Source organism: Tamandua tetradactyla, chromosome 24 (assembly GCF_023851605.1).
Source record: "Tamandua tetradactyla isolate mTamTet1 chromosome 24, mTamTet1.pri, whole genome shotgun sequence".
NCBI lineage: Eukaryota > Metazoa > Chordata > Mammalia > Pilosa > Myrmecophagidae > Tamandua > Tamandua tetradactyla.
In genome coordinates, this window is record NC_135350.1 from 39,667,654 (window position 1) to 39,686,440 (window position 18,787).

At 43.1% G+C, this 18,787-nt stretch overlaps 1 protein-coding gene across 1 annotated transcript; it reads right to left on the reverse strand.

The window, feature by feature from the left end:
- Positions 1 to 419: 419 nt before the first annotated feature.
- On the reverse strand, positions 420 to 18,229 carry LOC143668273 (uncharacterized). Its single transcript, XM_077142900.1, has 2 exons — positions 6,077 to 18,229; positions 420 to 4,846 (listed from the first exon to the last, which is right to left on the reverse strand). The coding sequence occupies exons 1-2, from the start codon at positions 6,573 to 6,575 to the stop codon at positions 4,707 to 4,709; spliced, it is 639 nt and encodes a 212-aa protein (XP_076999015.1). The 5' UTR covers positions 6,576 to 18,229; the 3' UTR covers positions 420 to 4,706.
- Between the last annotated feature and the right edge of the window lie 558 nt (positions 18,230 to 18,787).

Consider the following 18,787-nt stretch of genomic DNA (forward strand, 5'->3'; position numbering starts at 1 on the left):
AAAATGCACTTATTTAACCTTCCTAATAATTTAACATAGTTACATTTTCATGAATTTCTTATTAATGTTTTCCTCTTGAGTTCCTGCATGAGCTTATCACATGCTCTCCCTGTGTTCAATAAACCTGAGCCAACCTCTGACCCTTTATTGTGCAAGTAATATAATCTTTGATCCTGATATTAAAAACAAAGAGTGGCTATTAATTTCACAGCAGTTATTAACCAGTAAACAAAGCACAGATCTTATTTTAAGGAAAAAGCCCTGGGTCATAGAGCCAAGTATGAAAGAAAACTCTGTGTAACTTAAGACAAATGGTTGCTCTGAAGAAAATTCAAGCAATCAACCATTTTTCTCAAATGGTACAAAATATCCAGTTTCAGTAAGGTGGATGGTTCGACATCATAGAGACACCGCTCAAATGTTGAGTTCCTTTCTAATTTCCAGTTATGCCATCATGGATGAAGACAGGTCTGACTCATGAGTGTGCAACCTGTGCAAACATCATAGAACCCTATGCTCAAAAGACCTCCATGATTAGTTTACTACTCTGATGTCTCCACCTCATATTTTTAATAATTTTTAAACAAGGAGTTCCACTTTTTTATTTTGCATAGTGTCTTAGTTTGTCAGGGCTGCTATGACAAGTACCACACGGTGGGTTGGCAAAAACAATGGGAATTTATTGTCTCGTGGTTTTGGAAGTAGAAGTCCCAAATTAAGTACTCAATAGGCCATGCTTTCTCCCAGGGTTTTGTAGCATTCTGGGGCTGCCTTGTCATAATTCTTGGAGTTCCTTGGTTTGCATTTCTACCTCTATCACATGGTGATTTGCTTCATTGTCTCAGTTCTGCTGACTTTCAGCTTCTATTGACTGACTGCATCTGAATTTCCTCTGCCTTATAAGGACTCCAGTCATATGGATTAAGGCCCACCCTGATCCAGTTTGGCCTCATGAAAATAGAGCTTTAAAGATCCTGTTTACAAAAAAGTCTGGACCTTAGCATCTAATATTAAGATTATCTAATAATAACATTTTCAAAGGAACTATTTACAAATGGGTTCTCACCCATAGGAACATGGGTTAAGACATGAACATGTCTTTTGGCAAAGGTGAGGGAACATGATTCAATCCCCAACACACAGGGTTCTGCAAAATATGTGACTAGTCCTGGATGAAGGAACCTCCAATACCAATCAGACCTCATCCAGAGTAAAACTTCATGAACACCAGGGCCTCAAGTACCTACACTCTTAGCCCCAACTTCTGTCCCTTTGTGTTGGATAAACAACCTTAAGGTTGTTTATCATTTATCCAAAAAGCACTCTATGAATATTAGTTCCCTTTCCTTTCCCCTGGTTCTTCTCTCTTTCTTCCTCATTTCCACTTCTATTTTCCTTCTTCCCCATTATGCTGGTTTAAAAGGACCTAGAAAAACCATGTTTTAATTCTGATCCATCGGTAGAGGCAGAAGTTTCTTTTAATCCCTATTCAGCACTGTAGATTGGAAAGTTGATTAGATTATCTCCAAGGAGCTGTGACACACCCAATTGTGGATATTAACCTTTGATTAGAGAGAGGTGTGACTCCACCCATTCCAGGTGGGTCTTGATTAGTTTACTGGAATCCTTTAAAAGAGGAAACATTTTGGAAAGACATGAGTGTCATAGAGCCACACAGCCAGAGATCTTTGGAGATGAAGAAGGAAAATGTCCCTGATGAAGCTTCATGAAACAAGAAGCCTGGAGAGAATCTAGCAAATGTCACATTTGCCATGTACCTTTCCAGTTGAGAAAGATACCCTGAACTTCATCAGCCTTTCTTAAGTAAAGATAACTCCTTTTTGATGCCTTAGATTGGATATTTTTTATAGATTTGCTGTAATTGAGACATTTTCACAGCCTTAGAACTGTAAACTTGCAACTTAATAAATTCCCCCTTTTAAAAGCCATTCCATTTCTAGGATATTGCATTCCAATAGCTAGCAAACTAGAACACCACCTTATGTTCCTTCATTCTTCTGTGTCTTCTTCTTTTAGTACTCCCTCCACTGTACCAATTTCTCCTCTCCTATTCTACACTTCTCCCATTTCTAATGTTCCAAATTCTCATTCTGTAAGAATTCGAGAGTTTTGCCACGCAAAGGAGGACTCCAAGAGACATTCTCTCATGCAACACGCAAGGGGGTTATTTACCACACATGCGTGGGGCTCACTGAACACGCAGGAACAGAGAGCCCCTAGCCTGGGTTTGGGGAAGCTTTTAAGGGGGAGGAGGAGGGGGGTGGGGGTCGAGCATGGGTCACAGGTGTTGCTTCATGCAAGAATCAGATAACGATCATTTTCACAACAAGCATTTCTGGTGCAAGGAGTCATGGGGGTTGCAAGAGGCAGATAACCACCCCGGAAGGTCCCGAGTTGTTTTTCTTAGCCTGATGGGGCCCATAACTCTTTCCTTCACAATCCTTAACTCACACCAAATGCATAGCAGTGAATATAAAATGACACAAATGCTTTTGCTAGATATTTCTATCATTCAGAAGCTAAAATACATGTAAATAGCTAAATTAGGCAAGAAAAGTTAGCTACTGTTAAGTTTTATAAAATCCTTCTTTACATAAGAAAAGTTAGCTACTGTTAAGTTTTATAAAATCCTTCTTTACATAAGAAAAGTTAGCTACTGTTAAGCTTTATAAAATCCTTCTTTACATTCCCCACTCCTTTTTGTACATATCTCTAATCTTAGAGATTTTCTGGGTTATTTAATACTGAGTACTGTTGTCTGATGAGCATTAATTTGACATTTCCAATCTGCCTTTGTAAAAACTGTATAATTCTATTTAGAATATATGGTCCTATAGTTATTATTAAAAGTAACACAATTAAAGGCCCAGTGAGAGCAGATAATAGCGTTGTCAACCAGGGGGACTTAGTAAACCAAGATTCAAACCACCCCTGTTGCGCCTCTTGTTCTTTTTGTCTTTCACGAAGGCACTCTCTGAGTTTTGTCATGGACTCTTTAACAACACCAGAGTGATCCGCATAGAAACAGCACTGTTCTTTTAAAGCTGCACATAGTCCCCCCTCTTTAAGGAAAAGTAAGTCAAGTCCTCGCCTATTTTGCAGAACTACTTCTGAAAGGGAGGTTAGAGAGTTCTGAAGGGCTGAGACAGATCTTTCTATTTCACTTAAGTCTTGATCTATCGCGGCATGTAATTGACTGGTTTGTTGATTGCTATGTACAATGGCAGCAGTCCCTGTGCCTATACTGGCAGTGGCGGTTACCCCCATAAGAACTGCCAGGGTTATTGAGATTGGTTCCCTTCTGTATCTGGTTTGGCTTAATAGTACAGTTTCTAATTCTGTCCCTGAATGATAGAGAATTCGGGGGTATATAGAAACCAACACACAATAGTTGACAGAGTTGTTAAAAACCTTTGTAGATACACAAGGGGTAATTCCAGTGTTACATTCCCACTTTAAACCTGGGGGAAGTTGAAGGAATTTATCATTATCTTGGGTTTGATTAATGGTAGCACATAAGATTTTAACGTGGGGAGGAGGGTTACCTATACAAGTTCCTTGTCCCATAACCTCAGGCAGGGTGAGTTTATGGTCACTGTCCCAGTCGCAAGACATGCCATTAGGGAGGATGGTATATGACTTATTTATAGCTATTCCTTCATAATAGGGCAGCGAAGCCGACAGGCAAAGCCAGCATGACTGGGTGAGATTAGCTCGGGAGTGATTGAGGGCAGAAAAGGCTCCTAGAATTAGGTTGTATAATCGGTCGCCAGGAGTCTCTGGATTGTAGGGAGAAGTACTATTGGGAGTCGGAAGGGGGGAAGAAGTGGGAATTCGGGAGCTATTGCTAGGCCTTCCTGGGGGCGTAGGCTTTGCACAAGGCCCTGGGTTTTTCATAGTCAGAACAGGGTTGGGGCCTACCCTGATAGCTTTTTGGGGAATTTCTTCCTTTTTAATTAGTATTAGCTTCCCCCTGTCTGTGCCGGTTTCGTATAATCTGGCTCCCCAGGTTTTTCCAGTTATCCAACTATTATCTGAGGGGTTAGTGATATTAAGCCAAATTTTAGTGCAAGGGTTTTGTGAGAAATCTGTTGTAGGCCTACCGCCGGTCATGAGTGTTCCATGGTGGGCCCCGGGCCATCCATCAGACCCACAGCTTCCAGGATTAGAACAGGTTTTCTGGTATCCTATTTTGAGGAAGGGGTCGCCTAAGGTTGTCCATTTTGAAGTTAAAGTCTCACAGCCCCAGTAGGCACAATAATAGTGTCCTGGGCTGTTACAGTAACTTTTTCCCTGATTGGATGCAGGACATAGGTAGATGGGGGTCAGGTCGCAACAGGGCTCATTCCCCAGAGTGGTAAGATTACAAGGGGTCACTAGGAAAGAAGGCTCCCCTGCTCCCTCCCAAGTTTTTATAGTCTTCCCATCATCCCATCTGGTTATTGTCCATTTCCAAGGCTTATGCGGGTTGGAATTGGGTTCCCCTAGGGGAAGGAGGAGAAGGAGTAGTAACCCTATGAACCCGCAGCTTGAGAGGATTGTCAGTCCTTTCCAGTTTCCATTGGGACTCAGAGGACGAAGGCGCAGGTTTGAGATGAGACGCATGGATCCAGGATGTGATGCCATCGACCTTGACTGCGGTGGGGGTGGTCAAGAGTACCTGATACGGTCCTTTCCAGCGAGGTTCAAGAGTCTGTACCTGGTGACAGCGGATGTAGACAAGTCTCCCACCTGATATTGATGTGGAGTTCTGTTGTCTCCTGGCTGGTAGGAGGTGGAGAGCTGCTGCCACAGGAACCGCTGGGCTTTTTCCAAGGCTCGCAGCCTGTCAAGCAAGGGGGTATGGAGGAAACTATTAATCTCTAGAATGGAGGACATGTCTTTGACTGGAGGTGGCGCTCCATACAAGATTTCATAAGGGGTTAGATTATACATGAGAGCAGAGGGGGTATTCCGGGCCCTGAACAGGGCATAAGGCAGGAGCATGGTCCAATCCTTCAAGCCAGTTTCTATAGCTAATTTGGTTAGGGTCTCTTTAATTGTCCTGTTCATTCTTTCTACCTGTCCTGAACTTTGGGGTCTGTATGCGCAATGCAATTTCCAATCAATCCCCAATATCCTGGCCACACCCTGACTTACCTGGGCTACAAATGCAGGTCCGTTATCTGACCCTATTACCTTTGGTAGACTGAACCGGGGAAAAATTTCTTCCATAATCTTCTTGACTACGACCTGGGCTGTTTCTCTCCTAGTTGGCTAGGCTTCAACCCATCCTGAAAAGGTGTCTATAAAAACTAGTAAGTATTTAAGTCCATATTTTGCAGGTTTAATTTCAGTAAAGTCAACTTCCCAGAACTGCCCAGGTCGAGTTCCCCTTAGTCTTTTTCCGTTAGGAGCTTTGGGGGGGTAGGCGTTCACAATTTGACATGCCTGACATTCTCTAGCTGCACGATCTGCCAGTTCTCTTCTTTTTGAGGCTGCCAGAGGGTACAATTCCCTCTGATCTTGCAGGGGCTGCTGTAGTTTCCCTGTACCCAGGTGAGTGAGCTGGTGGACCTGCTGTATGTAAGCTAGGGCTTCCGATTCTCCTTGGGGTGTAACCTCAGATAGTGTTTCAGGGGGTTGCTGGTTTTCTTTGGTTATTAGGACCAAGTTTACAGGGTCCCTTAATGCTGCCACTTTGCTTCTTCATCTGCTCGCTTATTACCCATGGTTATTGGGTCCGAGCCTCTTTGGTGGCTAGCACAGTGGACAATGGCTAGTTCTTTGGGAAGCATGACTGCTGCCAGGAGTTTAAGAATTTCCTCTTTGTGTTTGATTTCTTTACCAGCTGAGGTTAATAGCCCTCTTTGTTGGTAAATTGCCCCATGTACGTGGGCAGTAGCAAAGGCATAACGGCTATCTGTATAGATAGTCGCTCGTTTTTCTTTTGCTAATTCTAGAGCTTTTGTGAGGGCAATTAGTTCAGCTTTTTGGGCAGATGTTCCCTCCGGGAGGCTAGAAGACCAAATAACTTTTGTCCCACTGACTACCACTGCTCCTGCTCGCCTCTTACCGTGTTGGAGAAAGCTGCTTCCGTCCGAAAACCAGGTTACCTCTGAGTTAGGTAATGGTTGGTCTTTTAAGTCTCTGCGGATTCCGGTCTCTTCAGCTAATATCTCTTGGCAAGTGTGCAGCACAGGTCCCGCGGTCTCGTCTGGGAGCAGGGTAGCCGGGTTTAAAGCTGATGGGGCCCCGAAAGTCACCCTGTCTTTGTCTAGGAGGATGCTCTGATAGTGGGTAATTCTGGCATTTGACATCCATCTATCTGGAGGCTGGCGGATTATGCTCTCCCAGGCATGAGGGGCTATTATGGTCAGCTTCTGTCCTACAGTGAGTTTGTCTGTGTCTTTTGCCAGGAGGGCAGCTGCCGCAATGGCCTTGAGACAGCGTGGCCATCCGCTGGCAACTGAATCTAATCGCTTGGACAGATAGGCCACCGGTCTCCTCCAGGGGCCTAAAGCCTGTGTTAGGACCCCTCTAGCCACACCTCTTTTTTCTTCTATGTAGAGCATGAAAGGTTTATTCACGTCTGGGAGGGTTAAAGCTGGAGCTGACAGGAGCGCTTTCTTAATGCTGTTGAAGGCTTCCTGCTGTTCTATTCCCCACTGGAAATCAGCGCTCCCTTTGAGCAAGGGGAATAATGGGGCAGCAAGGGCTGCAAACCCTGGGATCCACAACCGGCAGAATCCCGCTGTCCCTAAGAACTCTTGTAGCTGCTTTCAGGTCGTGGGCGGGGGTATCTGTGTTACAGCTTTCTTTCTAGCCTCAGTGAGCCATCGCTTTCCATTCTTAAGAGTATATCCCAGGAAGATTACTTCCCTTTTACAGATTTGGGCCTTTTTGGCCGAGGCTCAGTACCCCAGTGCGGCTAGCTCACTTAACAGTTTTCGGGTTCCATACTCACAGTCCTCCTTAGTGTCTGCTGCCAACAGTAAGTCGTCCACATATTGTAGCAAGGTGACTCTGGGATGCTGAATTCTGAAGGAGCTTAAGTCTTTATGAAGAGCTTCGTCAAAAATGGTGGGGGAGTTTTTGAACTCCCCTGGGGCAAGCGTGTCCAAGTCAGTTGGTTCGAGGATCCCGCCTCTGGATCGATCCACTCAAAAGTGAACAAGGGTTGACTGTCCTTATGCAAGGGCAGGCAGAAGAAAGCATCTTTTAGATCAAGCACAGTATACCAAGTCTTTTCAGGATGGAGAGTACTGAGCAGGTTATAGGGATTTGGCACCGTAGGATGTATATCCTGCACTCTGCTATTTACTTCCCGTAAGTCTTGCACCGGTCTATAGTCTCTAGTCCCTGGCTTTTTGACCGGCAATAAGGGAGTGTTCCAGGCTGATTGGCAGGGCTTAAGTACTCCTAAGCCAAGGAATTTCTCTATATGGGGCTTGATTCCTTCCCAGGCTTCCTTGCTTAAGTAGTATTGTTTTACCCGAATTGGAGAGGCGGTGGGCTTTAGGGTCACTACTACTGGGGGCTGATTGACTGCCAACCCTAACCCGGCAACTTCTGCCCAGGAATTAGGGAATTCTTCAAGTCAGGCCTGAGGAATAGAACTGTGGAGCTGTTCTGGTTTTACGTACAGCTGATGTTCTTCTTCGACTGGCAAGGTGAGGGCAGTTATTACAGGTTGGCTTACTAGCGGGTTTAAAAATTCCACCTTTGGCCCCTTAGGATTGAAGGTGATTCTCGCCCTTAGTTTAGTTAACAAGTCTCTTCCCATAATCGGGGCAGGGCACTCAGGGATAACTAGGAAGGAGTGTTGAACCTTCCCCTTCCCCAGGTCCATGGTTCTTTTGGTAGTCCAGGCGCGATAGCGACTGCCATTTGCTCCCCGCACCAAGGACCTTTTTGTAGAGAGCGGGCCTATAGGTTCTTGGAGGGCCGACACTACTGCTCCTATGTCGACTTCAAAATTAATTGGTACCCCCTCCACATTAAATTTACCCTGAGCTCGGGGAGGGGTGCCGAGCCCTGACTCCCCTAGTCTTCACTTTCTAGAGCCAACGTGGCCAGTTGTTGCCAATTTGGGGGCCTAGTACCCCTCCGTATTTTCGGACAGTTTTTGGCCCAGTGCCCAGTTTCTTTGCAGTAGGCGCACTGGTCTGGACTAAGAGGGGTATGATAATGCAGACCCGAGGGATTTTCTCCAGCTCGTCCTCTACCTTCAGTGTTTCTTTCAACTACTGTGGCCAGGATCTTTGTTAATTCTTTCGTTCTCCTTTTCTCTCTTACCAACTCTTTTTCCTCTCTCTCTCTCTCTCTCTCTCCTTTGTTCTTTTTCCTCCTCTGTTTCTCTCTTATAAAACACTTTTTCAGCTTCTTTGACTAAATCTTGCAAAGCTAGGTCCTGCAACCCGTCTAAGCGCTACAGCTTGTGTCTAATGTCTGGAGCTGATTGGCCGATAAAGGCCATGGCCACTGAGGCTCTTTGATCCTCTGATTGAGGGTCAAAGGGAGTATACCTACGGTATGCTTCCATTAGTTTTTCTAAAAAGACTGAGGGCGATTCGTCCGCTCCCTGAATAACCTCTCTTACCTTGGCCAAATTGGTGGGCCGGCGTGCAGCTGCTCGGAGACCCACTACTAGAGTCTGGCGATAGATGGACAGATGCTCCCTACCTTCAGAGGTGTTCGGGTCCCAATTAGGTCGGCGCAGTGGGAATCGATCATCGATGACATGCTGGAGTTGGGTGGGTCTCCCGTCTTGTCCAGGAACTTGCTTCCTGGCTTCCAGTAGGATCCGATCTCGCTCCTCTGTGGTGAAGAGAGTCCCCAGGAGTTGTTGACAATCATCCCAAGTGGGCTGGTGAGAGAACATAAGGGACTCCACCAATCCAGTCAGCCTAGTGGGAGCCTCGGAAAAAGGAGGGTTATTATTTTTCCAGTTATATAAGTCAGAGGAGGAAAAGGGCCAGTATTGTAGAGCGGGCATTTCTCCCCTGTGTCCATCATCCACTGGAGGCCTGTATGGTCTGAGGGGGAGAGTGACTGCCACATCAGATGGGTTTAGTGCTCATCTGCTTCATGTACTATGTGCTGGTCCTGGTTCATCTGGGATCGTCTGTTGGTGAACCTGCGGAGAGGGAATGGAAGAGGGCGGGGAGAGAGAACTAGAGGAGGGGGAAGGTGAGCTAAGAGAAGGGGGGTCCTGTACCGGAGCTGAAGGGTAGGGAGGAGGGGAAAAAGGACCTGCGTCGAAGAGGAGTAGATCCGATTGGGATTCCGGTAGGACTGCAGGAGGCAAAGAAGGATAGAGTTTTGGAGCTTGAGAAGGACCCGGCACCTTGATTGGGAGTACAGAGGGAGAGTCATGTTGACCAAGAGGAGTAAGAAATGGCTTTACTCATAGAGGTGGGTTTTCACACAGGTCCTGCCAAACCATGATGTAGGGCTGCTGGTCCGGGTGGCCATACGGGTCAGGGCGGAAGATGACTGACTTGACGGCCTGAATCAAGGGTAGATGAAAAGCTCCTTCACGAGGCCATTCCACGTTAAAGGAGGGCCACTCGGCCGAGCAGAAGGTCTGCCATTTGCCTTTCTTTACAATAAGAGATAGATTCTGACCTCTTTCCCTGACCTCCGACCAGTGTCTTAAGGTCAGAGAAAGTGGAGTCGACATTCCCTGACCCATCTTCGGTAAAACAAAAACAATTCCCAACACACAAATACAGACAGACACACACAGAGCCGGCACACCACGTTTACATGGTTTCAGAGACACAGCTTCGACTGGCCTGATGACTGTGATCGAGTCTTCCCCCGTCAGAAGGGAAACAGAATCAGAGTCAGCCCTGTAGGAAGCCTCCAGGCATCCCCAGAGGTCCCCCAATCCCGAGGCGTCCCTTGGGAGAGTGACCTGCAACCCCTGGACACGTCTGTTGGTTGTGGTCGGGGAGTGCTCACGCGACTCTCCGACAGTCACTGCCAGTCTGACAGACTAAGCGATCACACCTCAGAGAAAAAGCCCTCACTTACCCCAAGAGAGAAGGCTGTTGGAGCCTCCCCTACGAAGAGCCAATCTCAGTGGGACCTCCAAATGTAAGAATTCGAGAGTTTTGCCACGCAAAGGAGGACTCCAAGAGACGTTCTCTCATGCAACACGCAAGGGGTTTATTTACCACACATGCGTGGGGCTCACTGAACACGCAGGAACAGAGAGCCCCTAGCCTGGGTTTGGGGAAGCTTTTAAGGGGGAGGAGGAGGGGGGTGGGGGTTGAGCATGGGTCACAGGTGTTGCTTCATGCAAGAAGCAGATAACAATCATTTTCACAACAAGCATTTCTGGTGCAAGGAGTCATGGGGGTTGCGAGAGGCAGATAACCACCCCGGAAGGTCCCGAGTTGTTTTTCTTAGCCTGATGGGGCCCATAACTCTTTCCTTCACAATCCTTAACTCACACCAAATGCATAGCAGTGAATATAAAATGACACAAATGCTTTTGCTAGATATTTCTATCATTCAGAAGCTAAAATACACGTAAATAGCTAAATTAGGCAAGAAAAGTTAGCTACTGTTAAGTTTATAAAATCCTTCTTTACATAAGAAAAGTTAGCTACTGTTAAGCTTTATAAAATCCTTGTTAACAATTCCTCTCTCCCAGCTCTCGCTCCTCTCTCTCATCTCTCCTTCCCATTCTCCCTTTCTATTCCACTTCACCCATCTTATCTCCCACTCAGGATGAGAACTTTGAGAACTGTTGTCCAGGCCAGAGACAACCAGGTCTGATGCTTCAGCTAATGGCAACTCGGCATTCGCAGAATGACTAAACCCAGAGGCAATTTTATTCCTGTAGAGATGGAGCCAACTACTCTCCCTTGATTTTTCTCACATATATTTCAAATTTTTTATTCTCCATCTTTTGTTCATTTCAGAGTGAATCCAAAGAAGTGTCTTATCACTTGGAAATGCTAGAAAATATATCTGAGGGAAAAATGAACGAGAGACCTCTCAAGCTCCTGGGGTTTGGAAATTTGCATAGACCAGGCTGAATCTTTATTCATTTTTGTCAGCATAGAAGTGTTAGTAAGTTTTGTTAATGCTTATATAACTTATGGCCTGGTGGGCGCTGCAGTATATGAGAGCCCATGCACTTTTCACAGTTGGTTCTGCCCTCATTTTTTTTAGAACTTTTGTTAAACAAGGTAAAAGTCGGGATTATAAATCTTGGCTAGACAAAGCACAAAAGAGAACAAACAAAAAAATCTAAAGGTGGTGCCAAACAAATGATAGCATTTGCTCTTGACATGCCAAGGTCTCTGCCCATGTAGAAGTCTAGTGATTTTGGTGTGAAGAACTTTGTTCAGTTTCAGTAAAGCCAAGACTCATCATTTGCATTGAAACATGATCCGAGTTCACACAGAATGTTGTCTTTTCTTAGGTCAGTGGGGGAAAGATGGGTGTATTCTTTTCCTAGCTGCCAGAACAAAGTACCACAAACTAGATGGCTTAAAGGAATAGAAATTTATTGTCTCATAATTTTGGAAGCTAGAAGTCTGTGATCAAGGTATTATCAGGAACACACTCAATCTGAAATTCTCTAGCTTCTGGTATTTGCCAGCAATCCTTGGTGTTCCTTGACTTGTAGCTGCATCATTCCAATCTCTGCCTCTTCCATCCTTGCATGGCTTTCTCCCTGGTGTTTGTGTGTGTTATGCCCAAATTTTCCTCTTCTTAGATGGATACCAGTGATATTGAATTAAGGTCTTCTTGGCCTTATCTTAATCACATCTTTAAAAAACTTATTTTGAAATAAGGTCATGTGCACAAGACCAGGGGTTATGACTTGAACATAATTTTTTAGGGAACACAATTCAGCACATAACAATGTGCTAAACTAGAGTAAGTTCTGGAAAAGAAATCATAATCTGACTTTTAGTGAGGAGAAAAGAGTGGGAAGGGGCATTCCAACATTGCTTGCTTTCTTATTTTTAAGGGACTGTGGCTTTTCAGAAACAGTGAAATTGTAGTTGTATAGAAGGAAAAAGATTATTTTGATGGGTTAGGTGACCAAAAAGTATTTTTCCAAGTATATAAAGGAGTATGAATAACCTGATATATATATGTTGGAATAACATAAGCTGCTATAGCATATAAATCCCAAATTTTCAGTGGTTAATTAACACAATAAAAGCTTTCTTCTTACTCACAAGGACTGATGCAGGGTTTCCTGTCAGTGGGAGGTTTCTATGGTCCTCCAAGAGTATAGATTCCTTCCTTTTTATAGCTCTGAAGTTTAGGGTGCTGCTATTGTAAATACCAAAAATATGGAAATAGCTTCTGAAGTGGAGGTTGAGAAAGAGAACGGAGAAGCCCTGCCCACTTCTTAAAAACCCTAGACCCATGTGGTGGTTTGGAACTGTATGTAACCCAGAAAATCATTATTCTTAAAGCTGCCTCATTCCTATGGGTGTAAACCTATGGTAAGCAGGACCTTTTGATGAATATTTCAGTTAAGGCATGGCCTGTGGTGGGTCTTAATCTCTTCGCAAGTTGGGTCTTAATCCTCTTACTGGAGTCCTTTAAAGGTAAGTGAATACAAAGAGAAAGAAAAAGCCACAGACACAAGAAGCTAAAATCAACATAACCACAAAAAGAGATTGCCCTGCACTTTGCCATGTGGCAGAGGAGTCAAGGATCTCAGATAACCAGTCTTTGGAAAGAAAGCATCACCTTGATGATGCATTTATTTGGACATTTTCCTCAGCTTCAGAACTGTAAGGTAATAAATTCTCATTGTTAAACCAACTATTTCATGGCACCTACTTTCAGCAGCCTAGGAAACTAAAAACAGATTTTGGTACTAGAAGATTAGGGTGCTGCTATTGCAAATACCAAAAATGTGGAAACAGCTTTTTGGAATGAGGTAATGGGTAGAGGTTGGAAGGATTATGAGGTACTTGATAGAAAAATCCTAGATTGCTTTGAAGAAAGCATGGACACTGAAGGTAGAAATATGGACCCTGAAGATACTTCTGATAAGGCCTTAGACAGATATGATGAATGTGTTACTGGAAACTGGAAGAAAGATGACCCTTGTTTTAAAGTGATAGAGAATTTGGCGAAGTTGAGTTCTGATGTCAGATGGAAAGCAGAATTTGATAGTGATGAATCTGGGTATTTAGAAAAGATTTTTAAGCTAAATGTGGAAAGTGTAACATGGTTTCTCTTTGCAGTATAGTAAAATACAGGAGGAAAGGGGAAGCTGAGAACTGAACTTGTGGGCACAAGGAAACCAGAAACTGATGGTTTGGAAAATTCTGAGCCTCTGGAAAATAAGTCCTCAGAGAATAGTGCCCCATGTGAGGGTTTAACTGAGCATGGAAAAATCCAGCCATTTCAGTGCAACACAGGATTGGAAATGCAATTATCCAGAAAGAAATTGTGGAAAGTTCAACTGTCTGGTGGTTTGGACACTTGTGTACTACATGTGAAACCAATAATTTTTTGTGAGATTTGTATGAATGGAATTACTGCCAGTCTGGACTAAAAGGGACAGAAAAGGGACAGATTGAAGGAAAAAGGACTTCAAATTAGAAATTAGAAAGCTGAGGGGTGGACCAAAGACATCTTCTTGGGCAAAGAAAACAAGCCCACCCGTGTGTGTGGAAAGAGTGAATATGTCTTGGAGCTTGCAGAAGACAAGGCTTCTGTCCCATTGTTTAGGAAGATGGTTGCCACCCCCCTGTGGAACCTATTCCCTGGAGATTGAAGAGGGTCTGACTACCACCTTAGTTTTCTCAGAGGGTGAAGCCTATTTCCTGGGGATTGCAGAGAGTCTGGCCATCACTTCACCCCAGTGATTGGAGAGCCACTGTACAAGTACTTGAAAATGTACACTCCATCAGGCACAGAGGACAAAACAATTCTCCACAGATGACTCTCAGACTTTGAAATCTAATGGAGTATGGCCTGCAGTGATTTGGAATTATTTTGAACCCATCATCCAAATTTCTCTCTATAAAAATGGAAATGTTTATCCTATGTCTGTTCCTCCTTCAGATGTTGTAAGCAGATAACTTGTTCTGTAGGTTTCACAGATCCACAGATGAAGGAGAATTGCATCAGGACAGACCACACCTATAACCAATTTTGATGAGACTTTGTACCTAGCATTGTTACTGAATTGACTTAAGGCTTCTGGGATATTGTGATAAAATGAATACATTTTATATACAGAAAAAATATGTTTTTCGAGGTCAAGAGGGTGGTGTGTGGTGGTTTAGAATGTGTGTACCCCAAATAATCATATTATTGAAATTAATCCATTCCTGTGAGTGTAAATCTATTGTAAGTAGGACCATTTGATGAGGTTGCTTCAGTTATGGCATGTCACAGGGTGGGTGTTAATCCTTTTTATAAACAGGATGAATTCAGGGAGAGAGAGTGAAAACCATGAAAGCAAGAAGATGAAATCAACAAAATCCTGAAGGGGAGGGAGAGCCCAGCATACTCTGTCAGATGCCTTGCATGTGGCAGAGGAGTCAAGGATCTCTGACAGCCAGTCTTTGGGAAGAAAGTATCACATTGATGGTGCCTTGATTTGGACATTTTTCTCAGCCTCAAAACTGTAAGTTAATAAATTCTCAATGTTAAGCCAATGGTGATTTCACAGTATCTGCTTGTAGCAGCCTAGAAAACTAAAACAGCCCAGAACTAGTCAAGAGGGTCTGGAAACAAATAGTCCTTGGCTAGGCATCAGTTTCTCAGGGATAATGCACTATTGAAAGGGAACAGATTTTGATGGACATCTAGTCCTTTCTGCCATAACTAGAAAGGGAGAAAGGCAAAGCTCCAAAGTATTCTTTCTGAAAATGATCCATGCCCGATCCTCACACATCTCTATTCAAATAAAATTTATTATGGGTCGATATTTGCTTTCAATGCTAGTGGTTTATCCCTGTTTACGGTTCTCCAGGGAAACAGAACCAACAGGAGCTATACATAATGTAAATATTATGGGATTTGTTTTAGGAATTGGCTCATGTGACTGTGGGGAGAGGCAAGTCCAAATTCTGTAGGGCAGGCCACAGGCTGGTAATTCCAATGAAGGTTTTTTTTATAAATTCCCTAGGAGAAGCTGGCTGGATGAAGTAGAAATGGAAATTCTTCCTTCTGACTGCTGAAATAATCAGGTAAGCTTTAAAGGACTTCAACTGATTGGATGAGGCTTTGCTCATTGCTGAAGGCAATCTCCTTAGCCGATTGTGGATGTAATCAGCCATAGATACAATTCACTTACTGGCTATTTAAGCCCACAAAATATCCTCACAGTATCAATCAGGCCAGTGCTTACTTGACCAGACGATTGGACACCATAATCGAACTAAGCTGACACATGAGTTTAACCATCACAATCTCCTTTTTTTTTTCATCATGTCCCAGTCAGTGCTCTAAGTGCCACCCACACATTAAACCATTTAACCATAGCAAAACCCTTATAAGGTAGATACTGTTATCATACTCCTATTTTAAGATAAAGGTCCTGAGGTACAGAGAGGATGCAAAACTAGTCCAAGACATTTAACAACTGAATGGCCAGCCAGGAATGAACCAACTGTCTCATTCTAAAGCCCATTATTATATTTAACCACTGCACCATACTGCATTCTGGGAAGCTGTGGTATATAGTGGCTAATCTTTGGTATATGTGTTAAGATGGTGTGCTGGTTTGAAATTATTGTGTATCCCAGAAAAGCCATGTTCTTTAATCCTAATTCAGTATTGCAGGGTGGGATTTTTTTTAATTAAGTTTCCATGGAGATGTGACCTACAATTGTGGGTGAACATTTTGATTAAGTGGTTTCCATGGAAATGTATCTCCATCCATTCAAGGTGGGTTGCTTGCTGGAGTCCTTCAAGAGGGAACCATTTTGGAAAAAGCTTCACAGCCAACAGACCCAAAAGGAGACTCAGATATGTGGAGATGCAGAAAGTAAATGCCTCTGGGGAAGTTGTTTGAAACCAGAAGCCAGAGACCCCAGCAGATGCCAGCCATGTGCCATCTCTGCTGCCAGAGGTGTTCTGGACCCACTGGCCTTTCTGGAGTCAAAGTTTCTTTCTCTGGTGCCTTTGTTTGGACATTTTACAGCCTTAGAACTGTAAACTTGCAACTTAATAAATTCCCTTTTTAAAAGTTTGTCCATTTCTGGTATATTGCATTCTGGCAGCTTAACAAACCCAAACAGATAGTGATTTAGCTACTTTAATACTAGCTTACACAAAAAGGAAGCTTAACTTCTCTCTTGTTTAAAAGTTGTATTCGTTAGTGAATCCAGTAAGAGTCCAGCTCTGCTCTACAGGATCTTGCATCTTTCTCATTATTCCACTTTCCCATAGGGTATATACCTTGTCCACCAGAGCATCCTTGTTCCATCTCAAAGAAAGAGGAAATGGAAGACAAGTATCTTTCTTTTAAGTACATGACCTAGAAGTTACTTCACTTCCAATCATATAGCTAATCCATAACTTAGTCATATGGTCATATCTAACTGTAAGAGAAGCTAGGAATTATTATCTAGCCAGGCAGCCATATACCCACTTAAAATCAGGGGGGACTTTATATTAGCAATCTCTGCCATGTATGGGCATTGAATAAAGATTATATGCTAAAAAGTAAAATCATATATAGTAGCAGGTACCAGATATGGATAGACTTCGGATTCCAAAAGACCCAGGTTCTAATTTAACTCTGCCATTTACAAGTGTGTAAGCTTGGGCAATTTATTTAATTTTTCTGAACTTCAATTTCTTCATCTGTAAAACAAAATTAATAATAGAAACAACTTTCAGAATTATTTTGGCAATTAATGAGACAATGCACTTGATGTCTGAAAACCAAGCCCTCAATATTCTCCCTAAACCTGCTTTTCTCCTAGTCTAGGAGAAATTTCATTTCATTCACTTTTTCAAATGAAAACTCTCAGAGATATCACTGTCATTTTTCAACTTCATTTCTAAACCATCAGCAAATCCTGCTGGCTCTACCCTCAAAATACATCCAGGATTCAACCACTTCTTACTCCCTCTACTGCTATATCATTCTGTTTCAAAGTCATCATTGTACATCGCCTAGATTACTGTAATCGCTTCTTCAGTGGTCTCCTGACTTCTCCCTGGACCTCCTACAGTATTCCCCAGCAACCAGAGTAACCTTTTTAAATATCAGACTGATTATATCAAGGTCCTCCATTACTGTCTCACTCAGAGTAAAACCTAAGTCTTCCCAATAAAGGAACCTCACAATCCGGCCTCCTGTTAACTCTCTGATCTCATCCGTGTTCTTCTCACCCTTGATTAATCCAAGTGGACCCCGAGAGATGATGAACTGTAAAGAAGCAGCCTAAGATACCAGGCTGGGCTCCATCTATTACTGCATCAGGAAGTAAGGTGAGAAGAATTGTTAAATATTTCTTGGTGTTTGAAATGATTATTTTAAAAGGACATTAAAGAGAAGATTTTTTTTAAATATTTCTATTGAGAAATATTCATACACCTACATTCCATGCATAGTATACAACCAATGGCTCACAATATCATCACATAGTTGTGTATTCATCACCATGTTCATTTTTTTAGAACATTTGCATCACTCCAGAAAAAAGAAATAAAAAGAAAAAAGAAAAAAAAATTCATACATTCCATAAACTTTTCTCTTCCCCTCATTGACCACTGTTACTTCCATCTACCCAATTTATTTTGTCCTTTATCCCCCTATTAGTTATTTATTTTTTAATCCAAATTTTTTTTTGCTCATCTGTCCATACCCTGGATAAAAAGAGCATCAGACACAAGGTTTTTGCAATCACACAATCTCACACCCTTTTCAAGATCCCAAGTACTTATGGTACTCAACTAAACTGACCATACAAGTTAAATTAGGAGATGTACTACCCTAAATATAAATTTTGCACCTAATAAACATCTCTCTCTTTGGTCTCACATAGAAGTTGAATTAAAATATGAGTGATATCATTCCTTACCCTGTATTCTGATATACCTTAGTCCCCCAGATCAGCTTCATTCATATCTCTACTCGAAGGTTGATCACTTTTTCAACTTTTTAAACAGTTCCCATATGGGTTACTGCTGACTTTCATAGCTTCAGAGTTCTAACTCTGAGCCTCATGTGTCACATAAATACCCAAAGTTTCTGGTGTAAGGGATCAGGAGCTCGACCCCAGCCGAGTGAAAAATGCCCCCCAGGCCCATGCACCGGGTAATGGGGCCAGGATGTGGGAATCACACAAACCTGTTTTTGCAAAAGCTAATAGCACTCTTTGCTTCTGTACATAAGCTTGCTTGCTTACAGCTGCAAAATCAGGATGTGGGTCTGAAACAAATGCCGCTTCTCTGCTACTGTGAATAAGCTTGTGGTTTCAGCCTTTATAAGCCCACCCTGCAAGCCCCACGCTGCTGCTCTCTGAATCCTCCTTCTTGGGATTTCTGAGGCAGTCACCAGCCGGCTAATAAAGACTCCAAATTGGCTTGCAGTTTTGGAATTTGTGGTCTCTCTTTTGGTGCACCCCACAACACTGGGAGTGATCGTGTTGCACACAAACAGCTCTGTATCTCAGAATTTAGAATTGACAGTTATACTTCCTGAATATATGTGACTGCTGTAAGGGCTTGCAGTCTAGGACCCTTTACAATAGGCCCCAACCTGATAACCCATGCTTTCGACTTTACTCCACTGAGTTTTTATATTGTAGTTAGTCCATATGAT